At 53.1% G+C, this 24,019-nt stretch overlaps 1 protein-coding gene across 1 annotated transcript in view; it reads left to right on the forward strand.

The window, feature by feature from the left end:
• RIN3 (Ras and Rab interactor 3) overlaps positions 1 to 20,273 on the forward strand; it is a 135,573-nt gene extending 115,300 nt beyond the window's left edge. Inside the window, exons 8-10 of the mRNA XM_061395138.1 lie at positions 9,910 to 10,041; positions 16,317 to 16,480; positions 19,417 to 20,273. Of these exons, the coding sequence (XP_061251122.1) occupies positions 9,910 to 10,041; positions 16,317 to 16,480; positions 19,417 to 19,737 (617 nt within the window). The 3' untranslated portion in view covers positions 19,738 to 20,273. The remainder of the gene's footprint in view (positions 1 to 9,909; positions 10,042 to 16,316; positions 16,481 to 19,416) is intronic.
• The last annotated feature ends 3,746 nt before the right edge of the window (positions 20,274 to 24,019 follow it).

The following is a 24,019-nucleotide window of genomic DNA, read 5'->3' on the forward strand; positions in this document are numbered from 1 at the left end:
AACTCGTCTGCTTCATAATTTTACATCAATACAGTGCTTTTCTCCACGGCACCTTCTGTACTCCTGGCAGTCAGTGATCTGACGGGGCTTTCTTTACCACTTCCTCCTCCAGCTCAGGATCCAGGGGGAGGGCAGGGATCGCATTTCGCTGTCTCCTTTAATCTGGAACTTCACAGCCTTTCTTTGTCTTCTGTGACATTGACATTTTTAAGGAATACAGGTTTCCCTCCCCACCCCCCACCTCACTGTTTCTTTGTCATGAAAGTTCCTCATTTTGTGTTTGTCAGATGTTTCCTCATGAGTAGACATTTTCAGCCAGATCTCTTAAATTCTCTTCTGACTTGAACCTGCCATGATCTTAGGACCAGGCCCTCTACCTCGGGCCTTCTGTTCACATCCACCCCAGCTCCCCACCTCCTACCCCACCCCGACTCCCCTCATCCCCATCCCCATTCAACCCAGAGGCTTCCAGCACCTTGCTACCCAGAGTGTTGTCCACAGACCCACAGCGCCCCATGGAAGCCCTGGGAGCATCAGCAACCCCGTGGAGGGCACACGTCCAGCTTGGGTGCTGCTGGCCTTCACCACTGACCAGCTCTTAGTCCTTCTCCCCATCACGCCACATCCCCTACACCACACCCTGCCCCAGCCCCTCGAGTCCAGGGAGGAAGCTCCACCCACCTGTCTTTCCCATTACACAATGCTGGCAATAGTAACTGGTACCCGCAAGGCATGGCTGCTGGCAACGTGCTGGGACTGGGCGGCGGGGGTGGGGGGTGGGGGGGGCGGCAGGGGATGGAATGGAACTTGCAGACATGAGGCCTGGGATCATGGACCAGGCTTTCTTTTCCAGAAGGCAGTTGCTTTTAATGCCCGTGATATGGGCCTGGATTCAAGGCTGGGATTTCCTCACTCCAGAGCCTGTGCCTCCAGCACTGTGCCTGGCAGATCCTGGGAACAGATCCCAGAACTCATAAATCCCGATCAAGTACTTCTTCCAATGAAGCTGGTTTAGGGTCCGTGTCAGGCAGAGAGTGGCAATGGCACCCCACTCCAGTACTCTTGCCTGGAAAATCCCATGGACGGAGGAGCCTGGTGGGCTGCAGTCCATGGGTCACGAAGAGTCGGACGCGACTGAGCAACTGCACTTTCTCTTTTCATTTTGACGCATTGGAGAAGGAAATGGCAACCCACTCCAGTGTTCTTGCCTGGAGAATCCCAGGGACGGGGGAGCCTGGTGGGCTGCCGTCTATGGGGTCGCATAGAGTCAGACACGACTGAAGCGACTTAGCAGCAGCAGCAGGCAGAATGGAGAGTTCACGGAGACAGATGGCTTTGGACCGACCTGGCCCTCCTTTCTGCAGCCAGGAGCAGACTGCATGAGGCCTGGTGAGAGCAGTTAGAACTTGTAGAATCATCCCTTCCATTACTTTGATAAACAAGCGGTTGCCACCTCTTCAGCATCTAAGACCAGACATTCAGGACTGACCTTGCTGTTGGGAAGAAATAGCTTCAAGTCCAAGAACTCCTCCACAAGAGGAGGGGGAAGGAAAGAGGAATACAGTGTATGCAAATATGGGGACTCTTTCTAAAAGAATACAAAGAACCTTCTTCTAATATAGATGAAGAACAGGCAGCATCCCAGAGGGCAGTGAAGGCCAGCCTGCTGCTTTTTCCTCTTCCTTCAGTAGTCTGTGTAGCTGGTTCAGGGAGACCCCAGGTGTGTGGGACAAAAGGCTCGTGACATCTACCGAGGGTAGAGAGGACAGAGAAGGAGGGCAGGCTGTGGGTTTTTAAAAATCTATGTTTAAAAAGCCTAAACTGATTTCTAATGACAAATGTCACTAATCGTTTATTATAGAAAAAGATGATTAGTATTGTGATAGATTTCTATCTGGTCTCTTTGAAATAGATATAGACAGGTAGGTAAATAGATAATTAATTAAGGAAATACTTTCTGCTGTAACAAATAAACCCTGCAATCTCTAACTCAATACAAATTTATTTCTCACACATGTAGGTCCAATTGGATAGAGGAGAGGGGAGTGGGCTCCACGCCATATAGTCATCCAGGGATCCAGGCTGGGGGAGGCTTTCTAAGTCCCCTAGGCATTGACATGCAGGTAACAGAAGGGAGACACATGGACAGACAGAGAAGCTATGTGCCTGGCCTGGAAGCAAAGAACAACCTTGTTCTTATGCCCCACAACAGAAATGGGGTTCAGGACCTCTAAGATGTCATGTTCTGAGGATTGCGTGCTAAGTCACTTCAGTCGTGTCTGACTCTTTGTGACCCTATGGACCATAGCCAGTCAGACTCCACTGGCCATGGGATTCTCCATGCAAGAATACTGGAGTGGGTTGCCATGCCCTCCTCCAGGGGATCTTCCCCACCCAGGGATTGAACCCGCGTCCCTTATGGTCTCCTGCATTGGCAGGCGGGTTCTTTACCATTAGTGCCGCTGAGAATTAGAAGCCACATTACCCTCCTGTCTTGTATAATAACCATGTCTAACATTTCTCACAGTCCAGTAACCCAGCAGGTACCATGTTCGTCACTTTCTGTCTTATTTGGGCTTCCCAGGTGGCTCAGTGGTAAAGAATCCACCTCCCAATGCAGGAGATGCGGGTCAATCTCTGGGTAGGGAAGATCCCCTGGAGAAGGAAATGGCAACCCACTCCAGTATTCTTGGCTGGGAAATCCCATGGACAGAGGAGCCTGGAGGGCTACAGTCCATGGGGTTGCAAAGAGTCGGACAGGACCGAGTGAGTAAACGACAACAATAACATTCTGTCTTATTACTGAAACATCACAACCACCCACATGAGGCACGGATGCTGTTGTTACCCCATTTTAGAGTCAAGGAAATTGAGGCGCGGCGAGGTTGAGCTTGAGCTCACTTGAGGGTCACAAGTGAGTGAGCGGGTGAGCACTGACCCTGGGACTTGGATCCAGGTCCTGTGCTAACCTGCTGTGTTCCCCTGCCTCTCCAGGGCACCCTCAGGCCAGAGATGACCTCAGAGAGGCCACACCTAATTACAGTAGCCTCATAGGCTTTCCAGCCAGGCTGGGACTTTCAGCTTCGGGTCTCTGCACCCACAGCCTGCGTGGTCGACTGCCTTGTGGGCTGAGCTCCCTAAAGAGGAACTCAGGAGGCCAGAGCGATTTCCTCAAGGATGTGGTGTTGCTCAAAGCAGAACTGAGACGTAAGCAGCGCCTGCAGAAAGCGCAAACAGCCTAACAGGGTCGCTTTGGGAAGCTCAGTGTGGGAGAGGCTGGCTTCTCGTCTCACGTCAGCCACAGGCTACAGGGAACCTCCCTGCCTGGGGCTCCAGCTCTGTCGTCTGTGCAGCTGGGAGTTCAGACTGGACTGATGGTTTTCAAACTGGTTCCAGAGAACTCTCGAAGTGCTGGGGACATCTTGCAGAGGAGAGGAAATAGGAGGCCAGCCCTGCTGTCCGACTCTGATCAACCAGAGAAGCCAAGTCCTGTATAAAATGCCCCTTAACCAAAGGCTTCCACAGCAAAAGTTTAAAACCTCCTTTCTAGATGCTCTCTACTTCCTGCCATCCTGTGTTTTTATCAGATAAATTCATTCATTCAACAGTTCAACAAACACTTACTGACAATATGAATGTTAACAGGAAAACCCAGCGCCTGTTTTTAGGATGATCACAATTCAAGTGGAAGACATGGAGCATTCAACAGGTGACAACTGTGCAGTGAGATAAATGATGTTCATTCATTCATTTAGCAAATGTTATTTATTCGGAGAAGGCGATGGCGCCCCACTCCAGTGCTCTTGCCTGGAAAATCCCATGGACGGAGGAGCCTGGTGGGCTGCAGTCCATGGGGTCGTGAAGAGTCGGACACAACTGAGCAACTTCACTTTCGCTTTTCACTTTCATGCATTGGAGAAGGAAATGGCAACCCACTCCAGTGTTCTTGCCTGGAGAATCTCAGGGACAGGGCTCGCACGGAGTCGGACATGACTGAAGCGACTAGCAGCAGCAGCAGCTGTTGAGGGGGCCTCCCAGATGGTCCAGTGGTAAAGAATCCACCTACTAATGCAGGAGACACAAGAGACCAGGTCCCGTCTCTGGGTCGGGAGGATCCCCTGGAGTAGGAAGTGGCAACCCACTCCAGGATTATTGCCTGGGAAATTAACATGGACAGAGGAGCCTGGCAGGCTACAGTCCATGGGGTCTCAGAGAGTCAGACACAGGTGAGTGCTCACACACTGTTGAGGCATTGGATATACATAGTGAGCACAATATGTCCCTGCCCTCATAAAGCTTTCATTCTAGTGGGAAGAAACAGATAATAAACAAGGAACCAGTGCTTCCTGTTTCCTTGGAAATATGCCATCAGTGCTGAAACAGGCTATCTGAATGAATAAAATAGGCTCCAGGGTCTGGGGAGTGTGAAGGAGTTTGCTGTTCTGGGTTGGGTCATCAGGGGAGGCCTCTCTGAGTTAGTGCGTATTTGTTTTTCCATTTTCTGCAATGACAGGGCCAGCAAACCCGTTATAAGGGCACTGAACCTAATTGGTGGGGAGTGAGGGTCTTGGGTTAAAACCTCCTGGAGGAACGAAGTGGCTTCAAGTGGGAATGGTACTGGAGGGTTAGGGCCAAAGCAGGTCACAGTCATGAGCTGCCCCAGGATTGTTGCACAGCCACTCACTTTCCATAAGAGCCCAGTCAACACATTTCGAGGGGCAGTTATGATAAGGTGATGTATTCTTTCCTCTTGATCGGGGTCTGCAGGCCAACTCTGGCCCACCACCTGGCTTTGTAGATAAATTGGTATTGAAGCAGCCACGCCCATTCATTCACGTAGCATCTCTGGCTACTTTCTATACAATGGCTGAGTCGGATAGTTGGGACAGAGACCATGTGCTTGTTGTTGTTCAGTTCAGTTGCTCAGTTGCGTCCGACTCTTTGCAACCCTGTGGACTGCAGCACACCAGGCTTCCTTGTCCTTCACTATCTCCTGGTGAAGAATATCTCCTTGGCTCAAATTCGTGCCCATTGTGTCAGTGTTGCTATCTAACCATCTCACTCTCTGCCGCCATCTGGCCCACTAAAATAGTAGAACTAAAATATCTACTGTCCAGCCCTGTACAGGGCTTCACAGGTGGTACTAGTGGTAAAGAACCCGCCCACCAACGCAGGAGATGTAAGAGACTCAGGGTTAATCCCTGGGTGGGGAACATCCCCTGGAGAAGGAAATGGCAACCCGCTCCAGTATTCTTGCCTGGAGAATCCCATGGGCAGAGGAGCCTGGCGGGCTACAGTCCAGAGGGTCACAAAGAGTTGGACACGACTGAAGCGACTTAGCATGCACAGCCCTTTACAGAAAAAAATTTGCCAACTCCTCTTTTAGAAAATGCTTCCTAGAAGACAAAACTTTGTCTTTAATCCAGCCACTCATTCGATGTCATCAGGGCTTTGAGTCACAGACTAAGTTTTGTTATTATTAATATCTCTGGTTTGCAGATAAGAAAAGTGAGGCTCAGAGGGCATGACCCCAGAAAGCACAGCTGGTTAAGTAGCTGAGACGGGGGCCTTCTAGTCCTCATGGCTTGTGTGACCCAGGTGTGCAACTTCAACGTGTTTTTATCAGAGCTCTTCTACAAAGTCTCCCGGCCGATGAAAACATGCCTAAGACCCCCAGCCAGCTCTTCAAAATGCAGTCAGTGCCCCGCAACATCTACAGATGGAAAACAGATGTGTCTTTGGCAAAAAAGAAAGCCAGAATCAGCAGGAAATGCAGGCTGCAGCCCAGCGGCCCTTTCAGAGGCACAGCTTGATGGACTGATCTGTGATCCACGCGAGACAGATGTTCTCATCACAGGCCAGTTGTTTTACAACCATGCCCCCGGGATCTCAGTCCTACCACTTGAGGCCCCGCTGTGTACAGGGCTGAGCCCCGAGCCCAAAGCCTTGGGCTCCAGGCTTTTAGGAAGGAGAATGCAGCACTATCTCCAGGATATTGGCTGGGAGCCAGTGCCTTTAAATGATGCTTGAAAGTTGTGTTTGTCCACAAGGAGCTCTTAGGTCAGGGAGCCTGTGTGGTTATTTCTTACTACATCAAAGAAGAGAGACCCAGATTCTACTGACCAACCGTGGGACTTGGAGCAAATTTCTGTATCCCTGAGCCTCCATTTCCTAATAATGAGGTTGGACTTGAATCCAAAGCTATTGGTGTGCTAAGTCGGTGATGGCACGAACCATCTCACGGAAGCTAGTCATGTGCGTCTCTTCCCTGCTCCATGTTCATGTTGGTAGCTTGAAGTTGGCCACTGGGGAAATCTTTATGCCATGAAAATTGGCAAATCCTGCAAAGCAGAGCTTTTTTCTTTGGAGAACCCCTTGTTAAGCATTCCCAGCACACCACTGTCTAAGGCCATAATAATGGATCCTAGTAACCTCGACCATGACCCCAGCTGTGGGAGAACAGAGTGGGGCCTGGTGGGAGAACACGTGGGGCCCGCGCACTGTCGGTGTCCTAGATTCCAAGCCCCGTGCTAGAGACTGGAAAGGCCGTGATGGGGCAGAGGCTCAGAGAGGTTAAGTGATCTGCCTAAGCTCACACAGCCTCCATCCCTGCCTTCAGGGAGCTCACAGCTCACAAGAAGGGCAGGCTCTGAAACAGTCAAGGGTCTGGGCACTGGAGCAGGGACCATCTATTGAGGATGTGGGAGGACAAGAAGTTAGTGAGGGAAAGGAAGGGAGGGCGGCCCAGGCAGAGGGAACCGTGTGTGAAGGCGCAGATCATTGAAAGTGCCGGTAGCGTTCAGCTGCAATTCAGCACAGTAGGGTGTTCTTCAGAGTGTGGCAGTGGGTGGCGGAATGTCATCCTGAGTTCCCCCTGGTGCGGGAAGGACTCCTAGAGTCTGTGCAGAGGACCGTCTGAGTCGGCGCCAGGCTCGGGCTCTGAAGTCTGGCTGGGAGCTCAGCATTCATTCATTCACACTTACCCAGCACCATCTCCTGCACACACCCCGCCTCTCGTTGCTCTGTGCATTGGGGAGACAGAGAGGAAGTTGCTCATGGATAGTTGGAGGGACAGACAGATACGAGGTCTAAGGAGTCCCGTGCAGTGGAGTGGCTGAACACAAAATCATGGGAACCAAGGAGATGGGCCCCAGAGCCCTTCCTGAGGGTCAGCCGAGATTCTCAAGAAGAGCGTGGGGACAAGGAGAAAAGGGCAAAGCCCGGGGCCGCAGTCCGGAGGGTTCTTCCCCCTTCTCTCTTAAGTCCTCAGACCTCGGGCTGGAGCTGGACAGTCCTGGCTGAATGTCGCTGTCCTCTCAAGCGGGTTTTCTCACCTTGGCGCTGCCGACCTTTGGGGACTGAGTAATTCCTTTCTATGGAGGGCTGTTCTGTGCCCTGTAGGGTTTTTAGCAGCATCCCTGGCCTGTACGCCAGTAGCAAAAACAATGCCAGACATTGCCAAGTGGCCCCAAAGGGCAGAATCTCCCTGGTTGAGACCCACTGCTCAAAAGCAAATAAGCTTTCCTGATTATTGTGTTTGGCGAGTTATCATTGGGTTGGCCAATAAGTTCGTTCGGGTGTTTCCCTACCATCTTGTGGCCAACCCAATAATACAATACCAAGAAAAAAAAAATGATATTCTTGGAGGCAGAGTAAAATTTCGGTCAGCATGAGTTATAGGTGAATTCCAGAGGGCACAGGACTGTTTCACATCCGTGTTGCCAGACCCACCTTGTTCCCTAATTCATAAATCAAACAAGAAAAGAATCTCCTGTGTTCCGAGCATTCTAATAATTAAATTATCAACATGAAAACCAACTCCTGGCACAAAGTACTATGTCCCCTGGAATTCTAAAGTTGTGTCTCAGGCTCAGAAAGGTTATGAAAGAAAGACTTTCTCCAAAACTGACTGATCCTGTGTGCAGAGACACGGGAATCTTGAAAGATGTGATCAGAGAGCTTCCGAACACAGAGCTGGAAAAAGAGGAACAGTGTTCTTCCTTAGTGGGCATTTCCATGGAGGTGGTGTCGGGGCAGTCCGCTGTGATTCATTTCATAGAATTCTCACCAAAACCTCATAGGATGTCATGCTGTCTGTGTGAGTTCACATTGGGCCAGTAATGCAGGCTCAGAGGGGTAGGGCAAGTAGCTCAAGGTCACACAGCTGGTAAGGAGTGAGATTCCTGCCCCGAGTCTGACTCTGCTTTTCAGTGCTGCGTGTTACCAACTCCACCAACCAGTTCATTTTACGGGTAGAAAAACGGAGGCCACCTCAGAAAGCAGAACAGAGGTGCCAAGAATAGCTCACTTTTCCACTGCACCCTGTGGGTACTGAAGTACTCTTGTATTCTCTTTCTAATTTCAGTCCCTCAAAAACCATGACAGGCCCTCAGGGCATCTTGTTAGGCCCACCTCCACCTCGCTCCTTCCCCAAGGCATGTCAGGAGCTCTGAGCCCAGGAACACTTTCCACAAAGTGTGTGTGTGTGTGTGTGTGTGTGTGTGTGTGTGTGTGTGTGTGTGAGTCAGTCGCTCCGAGAAAGCACCTTTCAAGGCCACCACACCCTGACATTCAGTTGTGTCCGATTCTGCGACCCCATAGACGATAGCCCTCCAGACTCCTCTGTCCATGGGATTTCCCAGGCAATAATACTGGAGTGGGTAACCATTCCCTTCTCCAGGGGATCTTCCTGACCCAGGGATCAAACCTGGGTCTTCCGCGCTGCAGGCAGATTCTTTACCACCTGAGCCACCAGGGAAGCGCCGCCCTCCCCCGCCCCACCTACACAAAGCAGGAGTGATGGATTATTCCTTTCAGAGGTATTTATGTTTTAGAAGAAACCCTCAGGAAAGGGTACTGCTTAACCCAAAAGAGGGGCTTCCCACAGAGGTGGCTAAGCGGTAAAAGGATCCACCTGCCAATGCAGGAACTGCCAGAGAGGCTCAGGTTCGATCCCTGAGTCAGGATGATTCCTTGGAGAAGGAAATGGCAACCCATTCTAGTATTCTTGCCTGGAAAATCCCTGGGACAGAGGAGCCTGGAGGGCTACAGTCCATGGGGTTGCGAGGAGTCAGACAGGACTGAGTGACTAAACGACAGCAATAACATTCTGTCTTATTACTGAAACATCACAACCACCCACATGAGGCACGGATGCTGTTGTTATCCCCATTTTATAGTCAAGGAAACTGAGGCGCGGCGAGGTTGAGCTTGGGCTCACTTGAGGGTCACAAGTGAGCGAGCGGGTGAGTGCTGACCCTGGGACTTGGATCCAGGTCCGGTGCTAAACTGCCATAGAGGCTCAGGTTCCATCCCTGCATCAGGATGATTGCTTGGAGGAGGAAATGGAAACCCATTCCAGTATTCTTGCCTGGAAAATCCCTTGGACAGAAGAGCCTGGCAGGCTACTGTCCATGAAAGAGTCAGACATGACTGACCACATAGCCCCAAAGAATGCAGGTTGGAGGGGGAGCTTCAGGCCTCGTGGCATCTGGTGGAGGGAGGGCTTCGCTTTTGCAGGGGAGACGTGTGGTCACAGAGACAGGGAGCCTTCCCAGAAGACCTGAGACAGACAGCTGCTCCTGGGTGGGTCTGTGAAGTGTGACGTGAACTTGAATGAGGATGGCAGAGGAGAAGAGCTGGCAGAGGGGAAGGGGCTGGTCTTGCCCACCCGGTGGAGGGCGCCTTTCTCGGTTCCTTCTTCCGAAACCCAGACTGTGTCTCAGGCCTTCTGACTAGGCTGATCTAGGCTTGCCCCGTGTCCTGAGAGTCAGGAGAAAACACAAAGGTTCCTCTTCTGGGGTGACCATCACCCACCCACCCAGCAAACCACTGATCCTTGCCCTGGGCAGGGAGCAGCTCCCAAGGAGAGCCTCGCACTCACCACCTTCCGCCTCCTTCCTCTCCCAGGGAAGCCCTACGGGGCAGACGACTTCCTGCCGGTGCTCATGTACGTCCTGGCCCGCAGCAACCTCACAGAGATGCTTCTCAACGTGGAATACATGATGGAGCTCATGGATCCCGCCCTGCAGCTGGGGGAGGGTGAGTCACTGTGCCAGGCCCATCTCTGGACCCCCGGGGCCTCTCGCCCACCCCTGACCCAGCCACACCAGGGGCTCGCTGGGCAGCTCAACCCAAACCTCCTGCATACCAGATTCCTGGGGCATGACACGATACCTAACACATTCCCGGTCCCGGGGGAGCTCACAGACTAGCAGGGGAGCTGCGCCAGTAAAGAGACCTCATCATCGAGGCTTGTCAAGGGAGGCCCTGAGGGTACCAGAGCACGGTACTTAGTCTGTGCAATCAGAGAAGGCTTCCTGGAGGAGGTGATGTCTGAGCTGAACACTGAAGGATAAACACCAGTCAGATAAAGGACAAAAGGCCATCTTCGCACAGGGAACAGCCGTTGCTGGCAGTATAAACAATAAGGGAATGATGGTCAAGTTCTTAGGGCTGGCCCTGGGAACTCACAGGCTTCCACTCATCCAGTTCTGGCAGGAAGAAAGTGATGCTGTGACAAGAGGCCATGAACTCTCCTGGAGGACGAGGGTGGGACCGTAATTCGTCCCACCCTCACTTTCCCTTCCCTTTCCTCCTTCCCACCACTTCCTTCCACCCACTTAGCCTCAGCCACCCCTCCACCAAGAATCCCTGAGGGGCAGCCAGCCCAGATAGCAGATCCAAGGGAGCCCCAAGCCGCCCTCTGAGACATCACCCCCAAAGCGTGGAGAGACTCTCAGGCCCCCAGTGGCCCCTTTGGGCTTTGTGGTTCTTGAGATAAGCTGGCCCTCTTTGCATCTGTTTGCCTTTTTAGCCTGTGTTGGTCTCTGGGGTGACAGTATGACGTATCTAGTCCTGTGAGTTCTTGGCAGCTCAGGGGAGCGTGTAAAGCCACTGAAGATTGGCCCAGCCCCATGGACTGTTGTGGGGGTCTTAAAGACAATGTCAGGGAAAGCCCTTTGCAGAGTGGAAGGATGGGGCAGGGCTTTGGGGCTCTGCACTGGGTCTGAGCCCTGGCCGGCCAGTTCCCCGGCAGTGGTCAGCCATGCCCTGGCCACAGTGACCCCTGCTCCATCCAGAGCCTCAATCTTCACTGCCAAGCAGGGCTCCACGCCAGGCATGGTGGCACACAGTAGGGCCAGGCCAGAGACATCCTTGATCCAACTACCCTCTACTTATGGACATGAACCCTCCCACCTCAATTGTGCCATAACCTCCTAAGATACCTTCTTTCTCTTCCTGAAACCCACAAGGGGTTCGGGTGGGAAAGCTGAAATCCTGTGGTCAGGAGAGCTAGTCTGTTTGGGGGCTTCATTAAGTTTGTTTTTTTTTTAACTGCAGTATAGTTGATCTGATCTGATAGTTGATTTACAATGTCTTGTTAGTTTCAGTTGTACAGCAAAGTCGTTCAGTTTTATGTATTATTTTTTCAGATTATTTTCCATTATAGGCTATTACAGGATATTGACTAAAGTTCCCTGTGATATACAATAAATCCTTGTTGCCTACCTATTTTATATATTCAGCGACATGAAGTATTTTTGAGACAAGCCAAATACAAATAAATACACAAAGATCTTAAACGTTTCACAGTTTCTGACCCAAAACACTGCCTGGATACCCTGCACACTACTCCTTTACAGACTTAAGAGTCAGGGCCCCCTGCCCCACCTCTGGCACCATGGGGAAATTTCTAAGGAATTCTATGGGGTGTTTGCTGGAAGGAGAAATGGCAGGAAGTAGACTGGGGGGCGTGTGTGCCCCCTTGCCCCTCTCTCTGTTCCTACTCCCAAAGCCAGAGTGGGAGGCTCTGCATCTAGGACAGCCCAGCCTTACAGGTGCTGGACTCTGGCGGAAGGACAATTTGGGGGCCTCCAGAATGGGTAACCCAAGTCTGCCAGTCTTGATGGAATGACTTCCATCTAGATGTATCTGGGCCCCAGAGCAGGCGACAGAGCACCAGGGGACGTGGGGGGAGGTTCCTGAGTTTCCCCAGCTTTACTCTCCTGTCTTCACCGGGTGGTGGCCCAAAGGGTGCTGCACATCATTGAAGCCTCTGAAGTTCAGTAAAAAGAGGGACTTGCCTGGGAATTCCCTGGTGGTCCAGTGGTTAGGACACCACGCTCTCTCTGCCAAAGGCCCGGGTTCAATCCCTGATGGCATATCCCCACCCCTGGTGCTCTGCAGAGTCAGACATGCCCGAACTAGGAGCAGGCTCCAGGAAGTCCCTACTCTTGAGAACTTCAATTACTCCATATGGCTCAGGGGTAAAGAATCTGCCTATAATGCAGGAGACATAGGAGACCTGGGTTGGGAAGATCCTCTGGAGGAGGGCATGGCAACCCACTCTAGTATTCTTGGAAAATTCCTGGAAAATCAAATGGACAGAGGAGCCTGGCAGGCTACAATCCAAAGGGTTGCAAAGAGTTGGACACAACTGAGCAACTAAGCTCACACACACACACACACACACACACACACACACACACACATTCACACACATACAAGAGGAGAACTAACACAGAGTATAGAAAAGAGCAGTTTGGAGGCTGGATTTTGGTCCCAGTTCTGCCTCTGATTGGCTGGAGATCTCAGGCAAGCTACTTCTGTGGCTTGGGAAAGAGATGGTATGGGACTAGATTTGGGGTTTTCAGACCATCTGGGCATTCCACCCTTCTGCAGAAGCAGATGGGGGCAGGAGGAGAGGTGGAACGGGCTTCCGCCTTCCTGTATTTCACAGGCTGAACAGACAGATCTGAACTCATCAGAAACCTGTAAGACCTTCATGTTCTTCCAACTAGTTTCACATGCTGTAATTTGGCAAAAACCAGAAACAGAGTCCCACTTTCTTGTAGCAGGCTTTTAGACAGTGAGAGATCAGGGACTTCCTGTACGAAGTAGAGAGTACTTGGACACTGGGCCGATGGAACCCTGGCCCCTTTCTCCCCTCCCACCCTCTCTGCAGCGTCCATCACTCTGGGCAATTACAGGACTGATGGGAGACCCATGCAGCTGCTAGGAACCTGGCTGGAGCCAGGTCAAAATACAAACTGTCCCAGAAGCACCCTCATAGATTCCTTTACCCACATCCCCTCTGCACATTGGCTGACAGCTGGCCATGCTGAGCTAATAATATCTTAAGAGAGGCAATGAGCTTTTTCCATCAGTAGCACACTCTCCCTAAAGAGAACTGCCCAGCTCCAAAACTCACGTGCAGAGTCACCTGCCACCTAGTGGTCATGGTGGGAACTGCAGAGGACCCCAAGTCCTAGATTAGTGGTCTAGGAGAGCCAGGAGGCTGTGGAAAAGCAGGTGGTGAGCAAGCAGGAGTGTGCTGGCAGGGCTAGAGTTCGTCCCTTTGCCCAAGAAGGTGGGGAACCTCCGGAGCACCTCCCTTAGGTCACCTAACCACCATGTGTTACTGAGCACTGCACTTTACGTGTGTTCCTCTCTTTTCACTGCATTTGATGGGATTTGTGGATGAGGAAATGGAAGCACAGAGAACACTAATTCACCTGAAACACAGGACTGCCTGCTGAAGGCTGAGACCCGGACCCTGCTCTGTGGCCCCAAATCTGAACATTCGCAGTCAGTGCACTGCAGCCAGTCGCCCCTTCCCAGCCAGGGGGATGTGATCACCACGGGAAACACGACCGTGGGGAATGCCAGCTAGAGGACTGGGACTCTCGGCCAGCAAGGGCTGGAGGCAGCAGGCAAGTCTTCCTGGAACACACAGGCTTTGAGCTGGGCTGGAATAGGAGGCCCATGGGAGGTCTACTGGCCCTTCTCTGATAAGGGACGCTAAGCCAAGTTCCGTGTTGGCCTTGATACTGTTTTTGTTGTTGTTGAGTTGCTAAGTTGTGTCCGACTCTTTGTGACCCCATGGACTGTAGCCCTCCAGGCTCCTCTGCCCATGGGATTTCCCAGGCAGGAATACTAGAGTGGGTTGCCATTTCTTTCTCCAGAGACTCTTTCCCACCCAGGGATCAAACCTACATCTCCTGCATTGGCAGGCGGATGCTTTACTGCTGAGCCACCATGGAAGCCCTGGCCTTGACACCTATTTCAAAAACTGTCTCCTTCCTGTACTGCCATGAAAGGGCGAGTGATCCTGTGGCCACAAACCCCTTTTTCTCATCCCCTACTCACCCCAGGCAGGCTATGAACTTTTCACATATTGGTTGTGGAATTTGTAGCAATATGTAGGCAGCTTCATCCAGTGTAGCAGTTAGGAATGCTTTGGGCTACAAATAACTCACTACGTACCTAATAATGGTTTAAATCAGAGTAAGGGACTGGTTTGTCTCTTGCATCAAGAAGTCCTGGGGTTGGTTTTGTTTGGTTTTGTTTCCATTTTGTAACTGCCTTATTGAAAAGCAAGACCCCTTCCATTCCGAGTCTCCTCATATTATAGGTGTTTCCTGCCAAATTGGGGGGATTATTTGTATTAATTTTGTAATCTGTGACTCTGTACTGTTGAAGGTTTCTCAATTCTGTGGGGTCTCCTTAGAATGTATGTGACTTTTCATGTTGCAATATCACACAGATGAGACAGCCCAAATTTCACTAACACCGCTCTGAATAAATGATCTGAATGAGAAAAAGAAGTCCTGGGGTAAGCAACTGATAATGATGGCAGTTTTTATCCCTGCCATCAAGAAATTGTAGACCCAGCTCTTTCCATTGTTCTTTAGGATGTGAACCTTTGTCTTTGTGACTATCACCTCTGATCACAAAACAGCTCCTGTGCCTCCGGGCTCACCTCTGTGTTCCAGACAGGAGGAAGGGAGGAGACAAACCAAAATCTGACAAGATGTATCAACTAAGTCTGTCCCTTACTAAAGGCTTTCCTGGAAGCCCCACCCAGGGACTTCCACTTATATCTGTGTAGCAGCCAGAATGGGGTCTCTTGTCCTGTACCTCAAACTGAAAGAGATTCTGGGAAGTGAGCATTTTAGTTGTGTTACTTACCCCAAACAAGTAGAAAGAAAGTGAAAGTGATGTCGCTCAGTCGTGTCCGACTCTTTGTGACCCCATGGACTGTAGCCCACCAGGCTTCTCTGTCCATGGGATTTTCCAGGCAAGAGTATTGGAGTGGGTTGCCATTTCTTTCTCCAAGGGATCTTCCCAACCCAGGGATCGAACCTGGGTCTCCTGCATTGCAGGTAGACCATTTACCCTCTGAGCCAGCAATTAATTAGGAAGAAAAAGAAGATGAGATTTGGGTGGCTCACTGGCAGATGACCCTCATGTCAAAAATCACTGCTCTGCTCTGTAATGTTCAGTCCTTGGGTCTGGCGGATTCCCTGGAGGAGGGAATAGCCACCTACTCCATTATTCTTGCCTGGAGAATTCTACGGACAGAGGAGCCTGGCAGCCTACAGTCCCTATAAGGTTACAGAGTCGGACATGACTGAAGCAGCTTAGCACACATGCACGACATATTTCAAAAATTAAATTACCTTAGGAAACATTAGGTATTAGGAATATGTATGAATTAAAATAAAAAGAAACGGAGAAATGAAGGATGCAAATTTTTAACTTTCTTTAAATTATTAAAAGTTGTGTGTCATCATATAAACATAATTAACATTTTCTCCACATATTTTTTAAGTTTTTTTTTTAAATAAAATGTATATGACACCTACAGAGAGAGGTCTCCTGCCCACCCATGTCTCCAAGGCACTGCTTTCCCCACCCTAAAGACATCCATGGCTGTTAGTTTCTTGAGTATCTTTACATTTTAAAACTAAAAACTCACTTTAAAGCATCAGTTTAGAAATAAGCAAGGACTGCTGCTAAGTCACTTCAGTCGTGTCCGACTCTGTGTGACCTCATAGACGGCAGCCCACCAGGCTCCCCGTCCCTGGGATTCTCCAGGCAAGAACACTGGAGTGGGTTGCCATTTCCTTCTCCAATGCATGAAAGTGAAAAGTGAAAGTGAAGTCGCTCAGTTGTGTCCGACTCTTAGCGACCCCATGGATTGCAGCCCACCAGGCTCCTCTGTCCACGGGATTTTCCAGGCAAGAGTAAAATAAGCAAGAGTTGCGTCCTAAAGGGGAGCCAATGACAAGCTTTGAGCAGAGCCGTACAGCTCAGGGCTGGACTCGAGGAATCTTTTGATTCTGCGGTGGGCGCGGGTCTGAGTCTCAGCAAGTGACCAAACCACCTGGCCGCAGGCGCCTCGGGCCAGCGGCGGTGGGTGGGGCTTACAGAGGTGGGCGGGGCAGACCAAGCCGGGACCAGCTCTCTCCGGTTGCATGTGGGTGGAGGCGGTGGTTCAGGCTCCGCCTCCACACCCTTGCCTCCTGCAGGTTCCTACTATCTGACCACCACCTACGGGGCCCTGGAGCACATCAAGAACTACGACAAGATCACGGTGACCCGGCAGCTGAGCGTGGAGGTGCAGGACTCGATCCACCGCTGGGAGCGCCGGCGCACGCTCAACAAGGCTCGGGCCTCCCGCTCCTCCGTGCAGGTGCGGCCTGGGACCGAGAGGGTGGGGGGGGACGGGGGAACCTTGCTCCCAGACCATCCCTACTGCCTGCCAGTTCAGGAGCAATGGCACTGAGCCCCCCAGCCTGCCATTGTGTGCCGGGTTAGGGGCTGGGGAGGAGAAGTTGAGGGCTGGAGAAGAGAAAGGTACCAGCGAGCATCGGCGTTTCAGTTGGGCACACAAGATAGAGCTAGGAAGAAGGAGACCTTCACCCAGCATTCCTCAGAGTCTCTGGTGTCCGAGCAGGCTGTTAGGGCCGGAGATGGGACCAGTGGTTTGTCCCAGTTAAAAAGCCCAGGAGCTGATCTGCAGCCTTGCCACTTGGTGCCCAGACAAATGCAGCAGCTGCGAAGGGTCCCCCTGCCCCTAGCCTGCCCACAGCCTGCCCACCTCCAACCCACCCACCCATCCTTCCTCACTTCTGTCTGTACAGACTCAGTGTTCAAAAGTCACTGGTGGCCAGACTCCTGCCCCACCCATCCCGTTATCCCACACCTCCGAGGTTGCATCAGATCAGTTCATTTCAGTTCAGTCAATCAGTCATGCCTGACTCTTTGTGACCCCATGGACTGCAGCATGTCAGGCTTCCCTGTCCATCACCAACTCCTGGAGCCTACTCAAACTCATGCATCAGAACAGCTATGAGCACGCTGAGCTCGACTCCCTAGGGCTTAGCCTCTCAGCCCATGCTGGTCCATCTCCCCTTCCTCACCAGCTGCCACTGCCCAGCCTCAGTTTCTCCAACAGCCCCTCCTCTGAAAAGCCTTCCCTGCCACCCCCCCGCCTGCCCCCTCCCCACTCCCTATGGCATGGGTTAGAAGTGCTTCCTGCTGCTGCTGCTTCTGTTGCAGCACATATACCCTGTACTGTAACCATCTGTGTATAAAGCTGTAACCCTGAGAGAGCAGGCCCTATTGCTCACATGTCTCAGGGCCTGGGACAGAGTGGGACTGGGGAGTATGCACAATGGCAGGAGTTGGGACAGTGAATCAAGCTTCACAGTCCAGAGCTGTGAGTAGGTCTCCAGACTCACTTCCCTGGCATCTAGGGCACACTGGACCTGAATCCCATGCCTGGCTGCTTTCCACATGCCCTTTCTATAACTGGGAGAGCCCAGGCCTGGGAGGCAAGAGGCTCACAGTATGGATCCAGCTCTGTACTAGCTTGCTGTGTGATCCCAAGCCGTGTCTAACTCTCTCTGGGACGCAGTTTTCCTGTCAGCCCAGGGGGGGCTCTGGCCCATTTGAGCTCTGCCTCCCCAGTACATGTTCTAACATCAGCCAAGCTGATGTCCCTCCTCCTCTAATCAATGGTGTCTTGATAGTGTTTAGTAACTGGTTCTCTGGGGAGAAAGAAAAAAAAAAAAAAAGGCTCTGATCTTTGCTTCTGTCAATTTCCATGGTATTACTATAAATACTGCCACTGTGGCTGATTCCAAGCTACTAACTTGGCATCGTGGAACTTGGAGTTGGGAAGAGATGTACACAGTTGGCTTTCTCAAGCTGGTATGAGCCAGCATAAGTTGGCGAGTGCAGCTGCAGCACACCAGCATTCCCTCCCGCCTTCTGGGACAGCTGCCCCTCCACCAACTCTTGGAATGTGAGCGCCCTTGGTCCAAGGGTGACCCTCTCATTCCTTCCTTCTTGCTTCTACCTCGTGGATTCCCAATGCTGAGCACCAGTGCGTCCCACTAAGGAGGCAAAGCTCAGGAAGAGGCTTGGGATGAGACTTATCAGCACCGTTCTGGGGTCTGAGGAGGGCACCGCTGTCCGCCCCCTTCCCAGTGTCCTCTGCACCGCACACAGTAAATCCCTACCCTCAGGAGAGAAAGCCCAGAGCCTAAGAGTCATCGGATGTCAAGGACTCTGGGGGAGGCCTGATGGTGGCTGAGGAGAGCATAGGCAGCCACTGAGACCCAGGGAAGCAGGCTGGGCTTTCCCCTCCCAGGAAGAAAAAAAAGAAATGATCCCAGGGACTATTGACACAGAGCCTGGCACTACTCTGTAGTCATTAATAATCTCCATTCTGAACTAGGCGGCATCAGGAGACCGCTGTGCTGTCACCATCCTTCCCCCGCACACACACTTCCTGCCCGCCCTCTGGGCCCTTGGAAGAAAGGGGAATCTTCTAGGCTCTGAGCTAGTTTTCTGTGCTCCACCCCCAGGCACAGAGAAAGGACTGCTTTTATCCCCAGTTAACAGTAGTGGAAATGGAGACCCAGAGAAGTCAAGGTCACACAGTGAGTGGGAGCAGATTCAAAGCCAGGCAGGGACTCCTTCCACGGTCTCTGGTGGACTCAGGTGTGAGTGTGCTGTTTTCTGCAAACACTCTCCATCTCTTTCCCCCAAGTCTTCTCCCCCGCCCTTCCCTGCCAGCCTGCTCCTCCTGGGAACACCACCCTCCCATCCCCAGGCCCCTCCAGCCCTAGGGCCTGAACTGTTCAGCCTGCCTTAGCTGCTCCAGCTGAGCCATGGAATGCTGGGGTGGGTCTGAATCTTTGATTTTATTTATGCTGCCCCGTGTGCCCAGCAGAGTGCCTGGAATACAGGGGGACTCCTGGAAGAAGAGAAAGTGAAAAATAGATTTTTTCAATGACAGCAAGCCCGTGGGCTGGCCACCAGGGGGCGCGCTCACTCCTTGTGTCCAGACCAAGCGACTGACCTAGTGAGAGCTGAGGCTCAGAGAAGGAGGGTCTTTGCCTGAGGTCACGCAGCAGGGTCAGCCGCAGGTACCCCGACGGCCAGCCTCACGACCCCTCCTGCCATCCATCCGCTGTCTATGGAGAGGAATCGGGGGGCCCAAAGAGGACAAGGCCACGCAGCTTCTCCTGTCCAGGCTCCCAGCATCGGGGCAGGGGTGAGACAGGACGTGGGCTTGGCCCCGCCGGTAACCATGACCCCCTCCGTCTTGCCTTGCAGGACTTCATCTGCGTGTCGTATCTGGAGCCGGAGCAGCAGTCGCGGACACTGGCGTCGCGGGCGGACACGCTGGCCGAGGCACTGTGCGCCCAATGCGCGGAGAAGTTCGAGGTGGTGCAGCCCCAGGACTACCGGCTCTTTGTGCTGGTGGACGGCCGCACCTTCCAGCTGGCCGACGAGGCGCTGCCACACCGCATCAAGGGCTACCTGCTGCGGAGCGAGCCCAAGCGCGACTTCCACTTCGTGTACCGGCCCCTGGACGGCGGCGGGGGCAGCGGAGGCCCGCCCTGCCTCGTGGTGCGGGAGCCCAACTTCCTGTGAGCCTGGAGCCACGGCCCCTCCGATGGCAGCGTCCACCCAGGCGGGGACACTGGCAGACCGGCCCGCACCCTCGACCCCCACACTCACACTCAGACGTACCCACTCACACATGCACACGCACCCACTCACACATGCACACGCACAGACACATGCGCGTGCGCACTCAAACACACACTCCCAATAGGGATGCCCACACGTTGCCCCGTGCTTGCAGCCTACTGAGCGCGCCTCGGCCACCGTGGCATGGCCCCGGCGTGCTCCCAGTAGAAGGGCGGGAGCCAGGAGAGGCCACGTCCTTCATTAGGCAGAAAGGGAAATGGAAACTCAGAAAGAGAAAGGACCCTCCAGCCCCCTGCAGCACACAGAGCCCAAGCTCGGCCCCTGTTCACACACAGCCCATCAGGCCAGTCCGTCTGCCCCGCGCCCCCACCCCCTGCCCACCCGGATCCCCAGCCTGATCCCCAGCCTTTCCCCGGGAGGGCTCAGGTTTCCCCAGGACCGTCCTCAGGAGGAGTGGCCTGGCCACAGCTGCCCCGCCCCCATGGAGCTGGAATGTTTTGGACCCGCCCAGCATCTCAGGAGCATCTCAGGGTGCGTGAGGAGACAGGCCCCTCACCCCTGCCTCAGAGCCAGCCTTCAGCCATCAGCACTCTCCGTGCTGCCGGTAGCTACCCAGCCCCTCCGGAAGCAGCCAGGTGTACACTGGGACCTCCGAGCGAGGCCAGCTTCACAGCTACGTGAACGAGCCCAGCCTTGGCCACAGGGGACATTGTTCAGGGCCCTCTCCTTCATGGGCACCCCAGGACTGTGGCATTCATGGCAAGAGACACTGTGTGGGGAGTGTTTTAATAAAAGCCCTTTTGAAAATGGCATCTTCTTTTCTCAAAGGGCTAGAGCTCTGCTCAGGCAGCCTAATCCCCCTCCAAGGTAGGGTTCAGAAAAGCACCTCCTTTCCACTGAGCACCCTATTTTTTTTGACAGAATCTGTAGGTTTCTCAGGTGGCACTAGTGGCAAAAAACCGGCCAGTGCAGGAGAAAAACAGGAGTCCAATCCGTGGGTTGGGAAGATCCCCTGGATGAGGGCATGGCAACCCACTCCAGTATTCTTGCCTGGAGAATCCCCATGGACAGAGGAGCCTGGTGGGCTTCAGTCCATAGGGTCACAAAGCCTCGGACACGACTGAAGCGACTTGGCACATGCGCATAGAATACTCTCAGGGCCCTGGGCCCTGTCTGCCCCTCAGCCTGGTCATTTCCTCTCTTCCTAGCATCCACACGTCCATCATTCCTGCCTATCGCAGCAATACCATTCTGTACAATCTTTGCCTGGTCAAACTCCTATTTATCCCTCAAAGCCCATCTCCAGAAAGCCTGTTCTAATTTCCTAGGCTGCTGGCCAGATAGTCCTTGTCCATGTCCTCCAGCCCTGTGGGCTCATCTCTGTCACAAGAGATAGCTCATCCAATTGCATCTGTCTGTTGATACTTCTGCTTTCTCCACCAGATTTGGACCCTTCCAGTCTGTGTCCTCAGCATTGATTAAAAATATGTGTTTGCTGAGTGCCTGTTCAATGTCAGCACTCTTCTAGGCCCTGGGAGACAGTAGAGAACAAATCAAAGTGCACATGCAGCCCCAGCATTCATGGCAGTGAGCTGTGCCCACAGGCAGGGCAGCTGGACTTCCCTGAATTATATTGCTGGGAAGCAGCCAGCTCATTCAGCTGATCAACAAACATCTGTCTGACTGTGGCTCCAGGCCAGCCCTGTGGCAGATGCAGGGATGGCTCCAGGATGCAGCCAGCCAGCCCTGGACTTTGCAGGCCGGGGATCTTTATAACAGACATGAGGAAACAGGCAAATACTCAGAAGCTGAGGTTAGCCAGCCATGATCCCAGGTTGCTCTTCCCTCTGCCACACCCCTGCCCACCCCCTGGCACAGACATTGTCCCCTTCCTAATCTTCCGATGCTCCCTACAGCCCGAAGCTGAGCTGGCTGTGCTGCCTCGGGTCCCCAGTTGTAAGGCAGGGTGCCCACTGCCTCTCACTAGGCCTGAGACTGGTGGGGATGGGTCAGATGGAGGTCCATTTACCCAAGCACCCTCCTGCCAGTGGGGCCCAAACTTGGGGTGGGGTTGGAATTCAGAGGGTGGATTGGGCATCGGTCCAGCCCTGGCAGGGGGCAGGGGGATCTTCTGTCCAGCTCCCAGGGGGCGGGCAGAGCCAATCAGTGACCTGGACCAGGGGCACCACTGTAAGAACCCCACGTGTGCGTGTGCGCGTGTGTGCTCGAGCGTGGGGCCCCTCCCGTCAGGACAGGCCAGAGAGCAGGACGGGTGGGGCTACCTGGATCCTGTGGTCTGGAGGCCTCTGTCCGCAGTGGGGTGTGCAGGCCTGATCCAGGATCAAGAAACAGGGCCGTGCAAGTGCTGAGCCCTCATGAGTGCCTGGAACTGGTCAGTGACTCCTCTTGTGGGAGGTATTTATGGACGAGGAGGTGAAGGCTCAAAGAAACGGGGAGAATTGGTCTGCTCCGGTGACCTTGACAAAAATACCACTGATGGGCCAGCTTAAACAGCATTTATTTTCTCACCGTTCTGGAGGCTGAAGTCCTGAATCAGGGCTGGTTTCTCCTTGGCTTGCAGACAGCTGCCTGCCCACACAGCCTTCTTTCTGGGCCTGAGCACCCCGAATCTCTTCTTATAAGAACGCAGGTCCTATTTGGAGCAGGGCGCTGTGACCTCACGTTACCTTTAGTAACCCTTTAAGGCCCTGTCTCCCAAATGCGGGCACATTCTGAGATGTGGCTTAGGGCTTCAACACGTGAACTTGGAGGGGACACAGTCTAGCCCATAACAACAGGGTGACTTGCCCAAGGTCACGCAGCTGGTTAGAGGCCAGAGTGAGGTTTGAACTCAGAGCTGAACTACCCCCAAATTCAGGGCTCTCTTTACCCCACACGGCACCCCAAGTGACCTGTTTGTAGAAAACCAAAGTCAGATGAGCCTCACCTGCCAGATCCACTCCTGAGCTTGCCTGACGCCATGGTGAGCATCACAGGGCTGACTTGACCCAGAGGTCCAATGTGCAAGTGAAGTGACCTGGCTCCTCCACAGGCCCCGAGGAATCAGTGTGTTGGAGGGTGATGGGTCACAGGCTGTGGCATAGAACAGGGGCTGGGCATTGTCTCATCCCTGGCGTTCGTGTCCTGCGCTCTTGGCCAGCTGGCTCCCTCCCTCTGCTTTTACTGGCCTCTCCCCTGGGCCAGTGGTGTTGAGATAAGCTATGAGAACATCTGCAGAGACCAGGACATGGCCAGGCCCTACAGCTCCTCTGTCCCCAGATCCTAGCAGTGACAGCTGGGTGCAAAGCCTTGCCTGTCATGAGCAGTCCCAAAGCCGCCCTGCAGACACCTGGCCCATCATGGCCTCAAAAGACTGCGTTCCCCTAGTTAGGAGCAGGTTTCCGCTGGGGAACAAGGGAGCAGCCTGCAGAGGAAGTGGGCAGAGAGAAGCGGGGGCCCTAAGTGGGGGAGGGAAAGAGAGAGGCCGGGAGGGTCTTGTGGGTGCAGAGGAGATGCGCCCCCCCTCCCCTCCCCCCACAGATCATTTCGCCAGTTTGCAGATGTGGGCACTCTGTGGGCACTCTGCGAGCACTCAGCTGGCCTGAATCCAAGAACTGGCCACCTCCTGCTCTGCAGAGTCATCTGGCCTGGAAAGCAGGGAGCAGCTGGGCAGGAACCAGGCCCTCCCTTCGCAGGAAGGTCATATGGAGCCTGGCTCTGGGGAGGAAAGTTCTGACTCACAGTGGCCATGGGTTGCCTCAACCCCAGTTGTCACGCTATTTGCTGGAAGACAGAGGTTTCCTAGGAATGCCCTTCCAGGAAACATCTCTTTGCAGCTGACACAACCCTAAGCCAAAAGGGAACTCAAATCTGGCTTCAAAGTTGGAAAGTTCAGCTGGAAGGCAGGAGGAACCTCAATTGGTTGTCAGGAGACCTGGGTCCCAGGCCAGCTCTGAGCCCTCAGCGAGATGCTTCACATCTTTGGCCTCAGTATCCCTATTCTTAAAAGAAGAAGGATTCTTCCCCCATCTCCCAGGCTTGTCTCAGGGATCACACCAGCTCTCAGGTGGGAGCAGACAGGCAAAGCCTCAGATCTTTTGGTAGAGGGAAATAAATTCAGAGTTAGACATAAGGGAAAGGAAGTTGTTCATAGCCAAGGTCCCATGGCTGAGGGGACCGGGGAGCTGAAACCCAGGCTGGGCTTCACTTGTCACCTGGCACA

The sequence above is a fragment of the Bos javanicus genome, chromosome 21 (assembly GCF_032452875.1).
Source record: "Bos javanicus breed banteng chromosome 21, ARS-OSU_banteng_1.0, whole genome shotgun sequence".
Lineage (NCBI taxonomy): Eukaryota > Metazoa > Chordata > Mammalia > Artiodactyla > Bovidae > Bos > Bos javanicus.